Source organism: Labeo rohita, chromosome 16 (genome assembly GCF_022985175.1).
Source record: "Labeo rohita strain BAU-BD-2019 chromosome 16, IGBB_LRoh.1.0, whole genome shotgun sequence".
Classification (NCBI taxonomy): Eukaryota; Metazoa; Chordata; class Actinopteri; order Cypriniformes; family Cyprinidae; genus Labeo; species Labeo rohita.
Window position 1 is genome coordinate 16,087,888 of NC_066884.1, and position 14,620 is coordinate 16,102,507.

The window sequence follows — 14,620 nt, forward strand, 5'->3', positions numbered from 1 at the left end:
TCAGGTAAGACGCCTCTGACGTTGTCTGTGGTTCAGAAGTGGCTTAACAAGAGGAATACAACAATTGTAGGCAAATTCCTTGACACGTCTGTGTTTGGTGGCTCTTGATGACTTGACTCCAGCCTCAGTCCACTCCTTGTGAAGTTCACTCAAATTCTTGAATCGATTTTGCTTGACAAGCCTCTCAAGACTGTGGTTCTCTCGGTTGGTTGTGCATCTTCTGTTCTTCCACACTTTTTCCTTCCACTCAACTTTCTGTTAACATGCTTGGATACAGCACTCTGTGAACAGCCAGCTTCTTTGGCAATGTATGTTTGTGGCTTACCCTCCTTGTGAAGGGTGTCAATGATTGTCTTCTGGACAACTGTCAGATCAGCAGTCTTCCCCATGATTGTGCAACCTAGTGAACCAAACTGAGAGACCATTTTGAAGGCTCAGGAAACCTTTGCAGGTGTTTTGAGTTGATTAGCTGATTGGCATGTCACTATATTCTAATTTGTTGAGATACTGAATTGGTGGTTTTTTGTTAAATGTGAGCCAAAATCATCACAATTAAAAGAACCAAAGACTTAAACTACTTCAGTCTGTGTGCACTGAATTTATTTAATACACGAGTTTCACAATTTGAGTTGAATTACTGAAATAAATGAACTTTTCCACAACATTCTAATTTACTGAGATGAACCTGTATATATACAATGTGAAAAAAGAACTCTGAACTCTGTCATTCTGTGGACAAGAACACTGGTCTATCACAGTAGCTCTAATTTCATCTGAAGACTGTTCTTGGTTTTGCTGTTCCTCGTCCTCCTCTTCCACCACCTCGTGTTTACACTCTTCTGTAACTCTCAGATTGACGGATGTACCCGTGCCATCTGTGCACTTAGAACTGGCTTATATTTTGTATATTTAAATATTTAGAAACAAGTGTGAAGAATTTTGAATTATTGTGTGTAAACAATGACAGCCATGTTGCAGTTGTGCTTAATTTTTGCTTACTTCTGTTTTGGGTTTTGCATGACAAGTTCATCACAGGGCAAACTGTGTCTGAGTGAGAATATGTTCATGAGATCTGCATACCTTGTTTAAGCTGCCAGAACTTGTTAAAAGTTCTGCAGAAAGAGTGTCTATCTATCTATCTATCTATCTATCTATCTATCTATCTATCTATCTATCTATCTATCATGTGACAGGGCAAAGCAACAGAATAAAAAGCAAAAGAATCAGGAACTCAGAGACATTCGTTATCATATCCTCTACAGACGACCAGAAGTGCAGCTTATCGAGAGTGCAGAGGTGAGAAGAGTTTTTACTAACTTTTATTTGTTTTGTCTTTTTCATAAAAGTCTCATTTTAAGTGTTCTCTTAAAAAGTTTCTCTTTCGGTTTTAATTGTGGTGACTTTACAAACTTTTTCTCAAAGAAATTTGAAATGTTTTCAATTTAAGTCGTCAATTCATTTTTTCTTTATTTTTCGCATTCATCTTTTTAATAAAAGTCTTCCGTGTTGATGATTTCCCTCAAAAAATTTATCTTTCTGTTTTACAGTTTTTCACATTTGCTAAAACACTAAACCCCATTCTCTAAACCAAATTCTCAATAGCCTAAACCAATTTGTCAAATAAATTACTCTTTCTGCAAAACCTTAAACAAGATTAGACACTGTTTGCAGATCTCATGTACTCTTTTTATTCTAAAAATTGCTGGGTTAAATACAACCCAGCGCTGGGTAAAATATGGACATACTCAGCAATTGGGTTGCTAATGTTTAACCCAGCCTTCTGGGTAGTAACCCAACCGCTGGGTCAAAACAACCCAATCACTGGGTATGTCCATATTTTACCCAGCACTGGGTTGTATTTTACCCAGCAGTTTTTAGAGTGTTTGCAAAAAACAAAAAAAACAAATAGTATTGACTAGTATGTGTATAATTTGAAAGCTTTGTTTGATTTTGATTACAGGTTAAATGGTTTTGAAGCGATTGATTTTGCCAGAAGAGTCGGGTGTTCTGTGAATTTAGTTTGAACATTGTGGATTTGTGTTTAAGGTTTTGAGAAAATTTTTGATTTTTGAAACACAAAAAAATGTGTTTTAGCATTTCCGAAAAACTGTAACACAGTGATTGTTTTTTATAAGAGCTTTTTAACTCAAAGGGATTTGTAATGATAGTACAGTTTATATTATCCAAAGCCCATGATCTTTCTGAGGATTCACTCTATATACATAGATATTAATAGAAATTCATGCACTTTCTTCACCATGTAGTATGATTGACTTCTGTGAAGATTTCTATGTAAGCTTCATTTAGAAAAAAAACATCTTTAACCCTTGAGCCTCGTCTCTCCTCAGCTTCTCTTGCCACTTTTTTAAAATGCTGTATCAAGTTTAAAAATGTCTCAACAGTCTGTGCTGTTTTCCATTTTGTTTGTTTTTTTAAAGCACAAATGTGTTTTGTGTGAACGCTCATTTGTTCAGCTCACTGCAGTTTAAAAGTACTTTTTGAACAGTAGCTGTTGCAGCTATAGCTGCACCGTAAAACACATTTGTTGATTTAACTTATAAAAATAAGTAAACTGTTTACCTTAAATTTTTAAATTCACTGAAACTAAAAACTGTGAGTTATTACAAAGATAGTGATTTTGTTGTTTCAGTGCTGTTGTTTCAATGTGTTGCTTTCAAATTTATAAACTTTCAATGTATAAAACTTTCAAATTTAAGTTTACTTAAATGCTAAAACACATTTTTTGAAACCATCACTCATTTTCTCAAAACCTTAAACACAAATCCAAATGTTCAAACTAAATTCACAGAACCCTTGACTCTTCTGGCAAAATCAAACAATCGCTTCAAAACCATTTCACCTGTACCTAAAATTAAACAAAACTTTCAAATAATACACATAGTAGTCAATACTATACGCACTACAGATCATTCATTAGACACTACATCAAAAAAATGGAGAACACATTGCCCAGTGCATGTAGCTACAAAAAATAGTAATAGTAAAATTAAAGCAATTAAAAAAGATACATAAACACACCTAAGTTTGGTGAATTTACCATAAAAATGAAAAGGAAAAATACACACACATATGTATATATATATATATATATATATATATATATATATATATATCTGTGTGTGTGTGTGTGTGTGTGTGACCCTGGACCACAAAACCAGTCATAAGGATCAATTTTTGGAAACTAACATTTGTGAAGATGTTCAGCTACTGCAACTGCTTTGATAGTATATGATTTTTTACACTCAGAATATTTTTCTATGTAGAAATGTTAGAAATTTCTGTCTTATTCATTTTTATACTATGCTAATTTTGAATTTAAGTTTAACCGTTTTGAAAACAGTATGTAAACGTGCAAATTTGCTTGTTTAGTACATAAAGTTTTGGTGGTGCTTGTGTCGAAGTGATAAAAGAATTAATGTAAATTGACTAATGTCGTCAATGAATTAATTTTGTGCCAAAGCAAAGATAACTGATCCACAGTTTAGCCCACATAGACTGATGTTGTGCTCGCTGTGTGAAGAGTTTTGAGAAATGACCTAAGTATTGAGAAATGTGTCTTAGCGATTGCAAAAAACTCTAATGCATATTACTAATCAAAATATATCAAAGTTTTGATATATTTACAGTAGAAAATTTGCAAAATATCTTCATGGAACATGATCTTTACTTAATTTCCTAATGATTTTTGGTATAAAAGCAAAATCAATTATAGCTGCAAGCAGCAATTGCGGGGCCAAGCACAAAAGAGGCAAAATGAGGAGCTAAGCATGGCAAGGACAGACCAATTACAACAATAAGTAATTAAAGCCATTTTAGGATGATATCAGTTGAAATGGCTGAAAAATCAAAATATAATAATATAATTTAATGGCTTGTCACTTTTGACCAATAGGTGGTGCTGTTTTCAAATTGATGTGATGTATTCTGTGTGAGGTGACAATGGCAGACACAGAGTTTGGTGTCATTATGTCAAAGCTTTACAGAGATACAGCCTCAGAGTCATTTTGGCATCATGCCTCAAATTTGTAGTGGCTCTGTACAAAAATGGTTTTGTCTATCGACATGAAATCCATAGCTTTGTGTCAGCACAGTCTGAAGATGATTTGAGTCAAATTTGGTGAAAATCGGACCAACGCTCTAGGAGGATTTCGAACAAGTAGATTTTGTACATTAATCAAAATGGCGGAAAAGAAGTTCGGCCAACTGTGGTATAATTGGTGTGTATGTTGTCGGCATGACCCAAGCAATGTTTTGAGACCAGATTCATTACAATAGGTCAATGCAATTAGAAGTTATTAGCATTTTTGGAAATTTCATTATTAATGTTTAATGAATGATATATTACTTCTGACCAATAGGTGGCACTGTTACCAAATTGATGTGGCGTGGTCAGTGTAAGGTGACATATAAAATTTGGTGTCAATATGTGAAAGCTTTGCAGAGATACAGCCTTACATGTAGTTTGGCATCTTTCCAGCAAATTTGTTGATGCGCTAAACGAGAACCGTTTCGTATATCGACACGAAATTCATAACTTTTTGCCAGCATGGTCTGAAGATGATCTGAGCCAAATTTGGTGAACGGTCTACGAGGAGTTCGAAAAAGTAGAAGACACATACCGAGTTCATAATGATACGTCAAAGTGTTCCTAAAATATAGCATTTTTGGACAAAATTCAAAACATGGGAAAATTGGATATGGTTGGACTCAGCATGATGCACCAAATCTTAAAAGACCAAATTTTTGGCTAAACCATTCAGAAGTTATAAGCAAAAATAGACATTTTCCATATCTCCTGACCACTAGGTGGCACTGTGCCGAAACACTGCAGGTTGCCTTAGGTCATCCTTGTTATAACACACACCAAGTTTGGTCTCAATACACCAAATCATTGGGGAGATATAGCCTCACAACCATTTTTGCGTGCTTTTCATAGAAATCGCGTGTTATTCGAAAACGGTTTGACTAATCAACTCGAATTCCATAACTTTTTTGCCAGCATGGTCTGAAGATGATCTGAGCCAATTTTGGTGAAAATCAGACAAACCGTATAGGACGAGTTCGAAAAAGTAGGTTTTAAAAAAAAAAAAAAAAAAAAAAAAATTATAGAAAAAAAACTAAACCTTACAATTTTTAAATTTTGGACTTCATTCGATTTGGCATGAGCCAAGGATTCAGAGGCAAAAGGAATTTTTATTCTGTGCTTTACAGTTCAAAAGGTATAAGCATAAAATGACTGAAAATTTGGACAAGTGATAATAATATTGACCCCTACAATGTAATTTTGGTTATTGCTGCCCTAAACACAAATCCAAATGTTCAAACTAAATTCACAGAACTCTTTGACTCTTTTGGCAAAATCAAACAATCACTTCAAAACCATTTCACCTGTACTCAAAATCAAACACATATTTTATATATATACATATATATGTATGTATGTATGTATATGTGTGTGCAAATGTGTACATGTATATCTATCTATCTATCTATCTATCTATCTATCTATCTATCTATCTATCTATCTATCTGTGTGTGTGTTTATGTTTTTTTGAGTGTGTGTATGTTTATGTATTTTTTTTAAAGAAAAAAACAACAACAACAACATGCACTGTGTTAGCATTTCAGAAAAACTGTAAATTAGTCTTCCTATTAACACCATTTTATTTTTAATTCAGATTCACAAACACGGAATGTGCACAAACACAAGAGGTGGGATTTATCACATGAACCAATCATAGCTTATCATATCCAGTCATCATATTGCGGCACTGCCTCCTCTCGCGTGACTTTCCCCTATTCATTTTCAATTGCTCCCCACCAAATTCACTGCATGCTCTAAAGGGTCTGTTAAAACTCAGTGGGCACAGGGGAGGTAAGACACACACAGACTCCCGCTGTAGCTTTACCTTAACTGTTGGACAGTGTTTCTTCAAATAAACAAGTGATTATACACTTTTTAATGTTGAATTTTGTAATGTTTGCATTGTTTCATTTTTGTGCTACAAAATTTTTTTTCAACCAATATTTTAAGGAGGCACTGCCTCTCTTGCCTCCCTGGAGGTGTGTGTGTTTGTGAGCTGTTTCAGAATTCTTCTTCACTGAAATAATCTTTTCATATTGTGGCTGATGACAAATCAGCCAGATGTCAACGTAATTCAATGAGAATGTAATAACAGATAAAATACTGATTGTTGAGTGCATGTCAGTAACTAATCACAGGCCGTTTTGTTCTTTTCAGGCCATGATGCTTGGGAGCTTGCTGTTTGCTGTGTGTTGTAGCGCAGCACTGGCCCATTTCAACACAAATCTAGACCAGAACTGGGAGTTGTGGAAGAAGACACATAACAAGTTTTATTCCAGTAAGGTGAGAATATGAATTTCACAAGCATCTGTCAGATGATCCCAAACCTGATCTTTTACCCACATCTACAAAGGGGACCAGTGAAACAACAGGACTACAAGTTGACTACAACATGGCACTAAAGACAGAGAGTAGCCTAACATCAAAGTCCTTACAAAACACAGAACAGGGATTGTGACAGTTTTAATCAGTGTTGTCAATAATTTAATGTATTGCTTTATTAAACCATAATTGTCTGTTATTTATGTTGGTAGGATGAGGAACTGGGCAGGAGGGAGTTGTGGGAGAGAAACCTTGAACTTATCACCATTCACAACCTGGAGGCCTCCATGGGCCTGCATTCATACGACCTGAGCATGAACCACATGGGTGACATGGTGAGAACATGAGTGCAGTTTCTCTTTATTCCATTTCCACTGCATTTATTTGACCATGATTTGCACATGCATCCAGCCCCCCAAAAAACATTGTTTACAATATGAGAGAACATTATACAGTAATAAAATATACCAAGAATATATATATATATTGCAGTTTATTTAATTTTTAATTTTTTGCATGCTTTCTTTAGAAAACTTTCTTAGAAATGTTTTAATTTGCAAGAGCATGTAGAAATTGAGCAGTCCTGAAATACATTTTGCTAGCCATAGACTATAATAGATGCCCTGCGAAGCAAGTGAATTTTATCACCTGTAGCTCAGTTATTCTTATTTGTGCCACGTTGATTCACAGACAACAGAGGAGATTCTGCAGTTATTGGCCACAACTCGCATCCCTCCTGACTTTAAGAGGCAAACAGCAGAATTTGTGGGCTCTTCTGGGGCTCCTGTCCCAAACTCTGTGGACTGGAGAGCTAAGGGATATGTCACCAGTGTGAAGGACCAGGTATGATTATACTGTATATTTTGAGAGAATACACTCTGATATTTGCTCATTTAGATTTGTGTTTGTGTAGCTTTTTTTAAAACAGCTTATTTCTTTTCTTTTTTTTTTTTCAAGACCAGAGACCAAAATAATGTAGCGTAATAATATTATATGTAGCATAAAGGCAAAAAGTTTCCTGTTTTAGTACCGTTATTATGTTTCTCTCTCCTTTTTTTCCAGGGCCAATGTCTTTCGTGTTGGGCGTTCAGCGCCGTTGGGGCTCTTGAAGGTCAGCTGATGAAGACCACAGGAAAGCTGGTCGACCTCAGTCCTCAGAATCTAGTGGACTGTGCCCCCAGTTATCAAAACAAGGGCTGCAATACTGGTTCAATGACTAAAGCCTTCGAATATGTTATTAATAATGGGGGAATAAACTCTGAGTCGTTTTACCCTTATAAAGGAGTGGTAAGTTGTTTGCATGGGTCTCTGTGTAGAAAAAAAACTGATGAGATTGCATTCAATAATAGAAGTGACAGGACCTGTTACTGTGAGATTTGAGTGATACATATGCAGTTAGGTCTCTACATCACTGGATTTATCAGTGTTTGGACCATTTTTAAAAAGCTGCAATTCATAATCATTATAAGTGTAATCTAATAAATAAATGTATGCTACAGCAAGGACCATGCAGATACAATCCATCCAAGCGTGCAGCAAAATGCACCAACTACTATATTGTCCGTCAAGGAGATGAGGAGGCCCTGAAGCAGGCTGTTGCTAACACTGGACCTATTTCAGTGGCCATTGATGCTTCCAGACCTCAGTTTCAGTTTTACCACAGTGGTGAGTATTTCTTCCCTACACATTTCAATCAGACTGATTACCAGATCAAGGTATTCAGGCTACACATGGTTAGTCATCCCCGTTGTCAGCAGGGGCGGATTGACCATTGAGAATTCCCGGTGGCCTGGCAGCCAGTTTGGCCCGCTGTCCTTTTTGTGTTTATTTTTTTTTTTTTTTTTTTTTTTATAAATATTGTTGTTGTTTTTGTTGCCTGCTGAATGTGCTAAAGTTTTTATATCCGAATTCGCCATTCAATAATAAAACTCTAACAATGAATCGGTTAGTCTTGACTGGCAGCGCGAATCACTTCGCGCACGATCCGCGCATCCACGTTTCCGCCAAAAGGATGCGAGACTAGAGAATCAAGTGGAAGTGCCGGGAGGAGCAGAGAGAAAAAGCTCTGGTTACACAAAAAGTAATCCATCTGCCAAAAAAAATGGTTGCTATACTTTACCCTGGACCTAATAAAACCATTTTTCCTTAGGACAAAACATGACCCATCTTCCGTATTAATATTTTTCTATAAAGATATATTAAAAATGTAGCTATTATTGTACTAATTTGGACATAAGATAAAACAATAACACATGGTCCTAATGTAATACTTTTTAAATTTACTTTTTAAATTTGCTTTTTTCTCAAATAAATGGATACTATGTGCAAACAAATTACGATGCGGTGATTGTTTTGCAACAAGGTGGAGATGTGTTAATGAAAAAGCTACAGGTACATAAAAAAAGAGTGAAAAAAGTAAACATACACATGAGGGACAGAGAGATGTCAGGGAAAATGAAGAGAGTAAAAAGGTAAATGGAAGTTCAAGAGATAACCTTTAATTATTTTGCGGATATAACGATTTGAACTCTTGATATGATGATGATGGCCAAAAAAAAATAAAAAATACTGTTGTCAGTGGTTTCAAAATTTGTTGTGGGGTGCATGGCCTGGATGAGTGTGAGATTTCCCGGCCTAAAATTTTGTCCCAGTCCGCCCCTGGTTTTCAGCCAAGCTCAGGCCTGGTTGTAAATACCCTCAAATGAAAGCAAAATCAGTTGAAGATATCCAAAAGTGTTTTTGCAGCGTTGCAGACATATTTCATGACCAGCCAATCAGAAACACAGCTTCATTTGCGACCTCTGTGAAATAAGGTGCAATGACACTTTTTTATGAGATGTTTTCTGCTCGTGAATTTATGCTAAACACAGACGCGATGTAAATAAAGATTCATTGTGTTGTTTAGCAGCCTCAGTGATTTAATTCTGGAACCGATCCTTGACAAACTACCACAGACGGTGCAAGATCTAGTTCAGGGGTGCTCAATCCTGCTCCTGGAGACCTACCTTCCTGCAGAATTTAGTTCCAACCCTGACCAAACACACCTGTCTGTAATTATCAAGTGCTCTTTCAGATCCTAATTAGTTGGTTCAGGTGTGATCGATCAGGGTTGGAGCTGAACTCTGCAATGAAGGTAGATCTCCAGGAGCAGGACTGAGCACCCCTGATCTAGTTCATGGACCAAAAGCGTGTGTAAACTTTGAGATCGGGACATATCAACCAGTAGCCTAATTTCATTGCCAGTAACGGACGGTAAAGTTCAGGAATGAATGGTATGCGAATTATGACAGAATAGTCCCAGAATTGGTCATTCATTTTTTTCCTCACGTGTCTCAACTTGTTAAAAATAAAAGGCCATCAACTGACAGTTAAAACGGCAAGCATTGCCAGATTCAAACCAGCAGCAAGAGTTAAAAGCTCATCCATAGTTTAGTAAATAAGAGTCAAATGTCGCCCATGATTATTAACATTATGTTACATCTGTCCACAGGAGTTTACAATGATCCATCCTACACCAACAAGTCAAACCATGCAGTGCTGGTTGTGGGATATGGTGGGCATGCTGGACAGGACTTTTGGCTGGTCAAAAACAGGTACAGGCTCACTGATTGTGAAATTGTGTGATCATAATAACATAGGTCTCAAACAAAACATTTAGAGGGTAAAATACAAATGCTGATTGTTTTCTTTTGCTTTAACAGTTGGGGTATCCATTTTGGAAATGGTGGCTACATCCATATGGCCAGAAACCAGAACAACATGTGTGGTATCGCCTCATATGCCACCTATCCGGTTATGTAGCTGAAATTTATAAATATATCATAATAACATTGAATTTTAAATATTTCTTTTTCTTTTTCTTTTTCTTTCTTTTTTAACTTGTAAAGCTTTACATTTTTTTTCAACTGCTTACACATTTTCAAAACTTTGCCCTTCTTTTTCAAAACTTTATACACAAAATGCAAAATGACTCACATCTCTTGCAAAATGAAGCACTGTATTCAAAAGTTCACAAAATCAAACATTTGTCTTAAGTTGCAAACACTTTTGCCATAATAATATGTATATTTCTGTACAAAATTAAAAGTAATTGGCTGAGAGATGTTGAAAAATTGATGGTTAACATGAAAGCAAGATTGAAAACAAACTATTTTTTAATGACAGTTACTGTATTGAAATGCAGAAGGCTGCACTTCGTATATATGCCATTTATCCATTTAAAGAGTATAAATTTGCACATTATTGGGATGCTGATTGAAAGAGACAATTAGATTCACAGCTAAACAGTTACACTGACACATTAAAACATCATTGTGATATAGAAAAAAAAAAAAAAAATATGGGCACAAGTGTGAAAATACAAAATTAGAAATGTACCAAAGCCACTGAGAAAAACTGTATAACCTGACCTGTGGCCTATTTATAGTCTTATTCTAAAGTCGTAATTGGTTGGTGTTAAGTAAAGCAATGAGTGAATTAGTGTGGCATTTTAAAAGGTTGTGCTTAAAAAAGAAAATCAAGATACTTCCTGTTAGATTCTTGTGTGTTACATAAAGAACTGTGTGTTGTCTGTTGCAAAAAGTGTTTTAAAAAGTAAAGATTTTGTAAGCAGTTGAAAAAAAACTAAAAAAGGAAATATGCATTCCCTCTATTCAGTATTTTACAAATGACTTGATTTTATTCAGCACAACATCACAACGAACAGTTTTACATGAGGTATTAAAGGATTTTTCAATTAGCCACATTCATAAGGTAACAAGGGAGAGAATGGCATGTGAAGGAAAATTTTAACTTCTTTTAACTTCTAACCTTTAGTAGTGTTGCAATCTTGAAACATGGACAAGCCATCTGTCTGAAAATAGTAATCTCATTATTTGGGGAACAAGCTGATTTACCATACAAGTTAACCAATTATATTAGAGGAGAATGATGTAATGTGAAATGCTGATATCTTTGCTATGTACTTTTCCTATATAAACTGTTGTATCCTTATTGCTGGGGGATTCTTTGTGATTGGTGTGAGGTCCTCCCAGCCATTATTAAAGCATATTCAAAGGCATTGTCTGGAGTCTGTCTGGTTACTTCTGTGCAGCAGGTGTAACAGAACACTAAAGATCTTAGTCCCAAGTGATAGTGTTCATAAGGGGCGAGACGTCTTCCAACTCAGAGTGGGACTCTCTTAGGCATCGGGTAGCTATAACTGAATAGTCTTACATAGGCCTGGTTCTCCAGTGCAGTAAGAGCTATTGGTGGATGGGGCCTATAGGACACTAATAGTGGGACTAGGAGAATTAAACAGAGGAGGAAACTGTCATCTTCATCTGCCCAGACTGGCAGATCCCCATTCGACAGAGGGACCATTCACTTACTAAAAGGATGTAAGGTAGGACGGACTCCATATATTTCTTTTCAAATGCTTCTAAATTAAATAAAAGCTTAGACTGAATTTCAGATTCTTTTAACTAAAAGAAGAAAACTGGTGATCACAAAGGATGTTTTCTGTTGTCATTTGAGGGTTTCTTGGTTGTTGTCTTGGGTGTTGTACTCTCAGTCTAAACCCAAACCCTGTTAACAGGAGGTCTTGTCTAGTACCCAAAATACCTAAAACACTATCACCAGGCTTCTGTTAGCCAAAAAGTTGTCTGAGGAAAAAGTCAAAGAAGTTGAAGAGCAGAAGACGAAGTGAGGATGGTAAAAAAAGCAGAGTTTATTGAATAGTCTTAGTTGCTTATGTCTCAATGCTCAGACGTCGTCTGAAGAACTATACCTGACAAGTATTGTTGTACCAAACTGCTTCACAACAACATCCCATTAATCTTAAGTTTCTATAAACATTCCCTCGTATCTCTTATTCATGAAGACAAACAGCCCTTGAAACCACACATTCATAAGACTAAACAACAATGGAAAGAATATAATACAGGTTTTCTCAATCGATTTGACACTTTTCTCCAATGCAATGTACTTGTTCTCAAACATAAAATTATCTTAACCAAACAGTTCAACTTTACTGCAAAATGAAGCACTGCAATTTTTGTCTAATAATGCATTTATTAAAAGTAAATATTAAAATCAAATCTATAGGTGTAATTTTAATGAAATCTGATTAGCTGTCAGTGTTTCATCGTTCATCGGCTGTACAAAAATCTTTTCTGAAAGTGATCCCAACAATATTGTTCACCTGTATGGTAATCGTTGTAGTCGTGGTGTGAACTCTGCTATTCTTTTTAATTTGAAAGCATTTTTATAGTTATAGTTATTGTTCTTGGTGTGAATTGGGCTTAATGGGCTGATCACTTTACCAGACCAGGCTTTTCACTGATTAATTTTTAATAATCCTCCGGAATTTTTTAAACAATAGTTTTCACAGGGTATAATGATTTTCTATAGGCACTGTACAATGTGTGAAAGATGCTTATTAATTTAATACATAATGGATGTGGCAACATGAGGTCACATGATCACAAAGTTAAAAGGGTCATTGATTATGATTTCAGTTTTTTTTTTTTTTTTACTTTAGTTAGTGTGTAATGTTGCCGTTTGAACATAAACAACATCTGCAAAGTTACAACCCTTAAAGTTCAATGCAAAGAGAGATATTTTATTTTACAGAATTCACTTTTTAAGGCCTACAACAAATGGCTGGTAGGGACTACAACGACCATGTTACTGTTGTAAATTATTGCTGTTACAAATTAAACAATTACTCTGCAAAAATGAGAGTGCAATCATTTATTATGGTGTACTAAAGCTTTAGGATAAAACTGTATTTCAAAAGATAACAAACAGCAGTAGCATTTACAAATAACAGCATACATAAAAAAAAAAAAAAAAAAACATTAGTAAATCATGAGCTGAGTTTAGTAAGTAGTTAACAACAGTTAATTCATTACGGGTCCTCTCTAGTAAAGTCAACTGTTGAAACTGGCAAACTGGCAGCTCCAGTAGTAAGATTAAACGATTTTCCTGAACTCTGTCATGGAAATTATGTAAAAACCCTTGTTCAACAATTTATTTATCAATTCACAATTACAGTTTTTTTCAACTGCTTACACACATTTTCAAAACTTTGCCTCTTTTTTTCAAAACTTTACAAACAAATCTAAGAATTGCACACACAAAATGCAAAATGACTCACATCTCCTGCAAAATGAAGCACTGCATTCAAAATATCACACACACACACACACACACACACATTTATTCAAAACTTAAAGCTCTTCTTTCATGAGCTTCTATGTATATTTCTGTACAAGAATGAAAGTAATTGGCAGAGAGATGTTGAAAAATATGGTAAACATGAAAAAGCAAGATGGAAACCAAACTGTAATTATTATTATTTTTTACTGTAAGCATTTGTGGTTGTGAATACAGTATTACACAGTAATAAAAGAAAATAAATATTCTACCAGTCAAAAATTTTTAAACAGGAAGATTTTTAATGTTTTTTAAAGAAGTCTCTTCTGCTCACCTGCTCACCACCTGTGTTTATTTGATCCAAAATACAGCAAAAATAGTAAAATTTTGAATTATTTTTACTATTTACAATAACTTTTTTCTATTTGAATATATTTTAAAATGTAATTTATGCCTGTGATTTCAAAGCTGAATTTTTAGCATCATTACTGCAGTCACATGATCCTTTATTATTATTTTGTTGAAAACAGCTGAGTAGATTTTTTTTCAGGTTTCTTTGATGAATAGAATGTTCAGAAGACCAGCATTTATATAGAAATGTTTCTATTCATCAAAGAATCCTGAAAAAAGGTACTTAACTGTTTTAAATATTGATGATGATAATAATAATAATAATAATAATAAATGTTTATTATATTAGAAAGATTTCTGCAGGATCATGTGACACTGAAGACTGGAGTAATGATGCTGTAAATTCAGCTTTTTGTCCGTATCACAATATATTACATATTTACAATATATTCACATAGAAAACAGTTATTTTAAATAGTTTAAATATTTCACAATATGCATTGCATAATTCATAATTTTGAAAACGGTGATTATTCCAAGGCCTATTCTAAACTCATGATTGGTTAGTGTTAAGTAAAGCAATGAGTGTTTGCACATGTGAGGTGTTAGTGTGAGGCACTGACAAATTAGTGTGGCATTTTGATTGGTTGTGTTTGAAAAAGAAAATCAAGATACTTCCTGTTAGATTCTTGTGTGTTACATAAA

General features: G+C 34.9%; 1 protein-coding gene across 1 annotated transcript; it reads left to right on the top strand.

Annotated features, from left to right (window-relative positions):
• Positions 1 to 1,232: 1,232 nt before the first annotated feature.
• LOC127178607 (cathepsin S) lies at positions 1,233 to 11,480 on the top strand. Its single transcript, XM_051131584.1, has 8 exons — positions 1,233 to 1,296; positions 6,263 to 6,388; positions 6,640 to 6,762; positions 7,118 to 7,270; positions 7,490 to 7,714; positions 7,927 to 8,092; positions 9,918 to 10,020; positions 10,129 to 11,480. The coding sequence occupies exons 2-8, from the start codon at positions 6,266 to 6,268 to the stop codon at positions 10,226 to 10,228; spliced, it is 993 nt and encodes a 330-aa protein (XP_050987541.1). The 5' UTR covers positions 1,233 to 1,296; positions 6,263 to 6,265; the 3' UTR covers positions 10,229 to 11,480.
• The last annotated feature ends 3,140 nt before the right edge of the window (positions 11,481 to 14,620 follow it).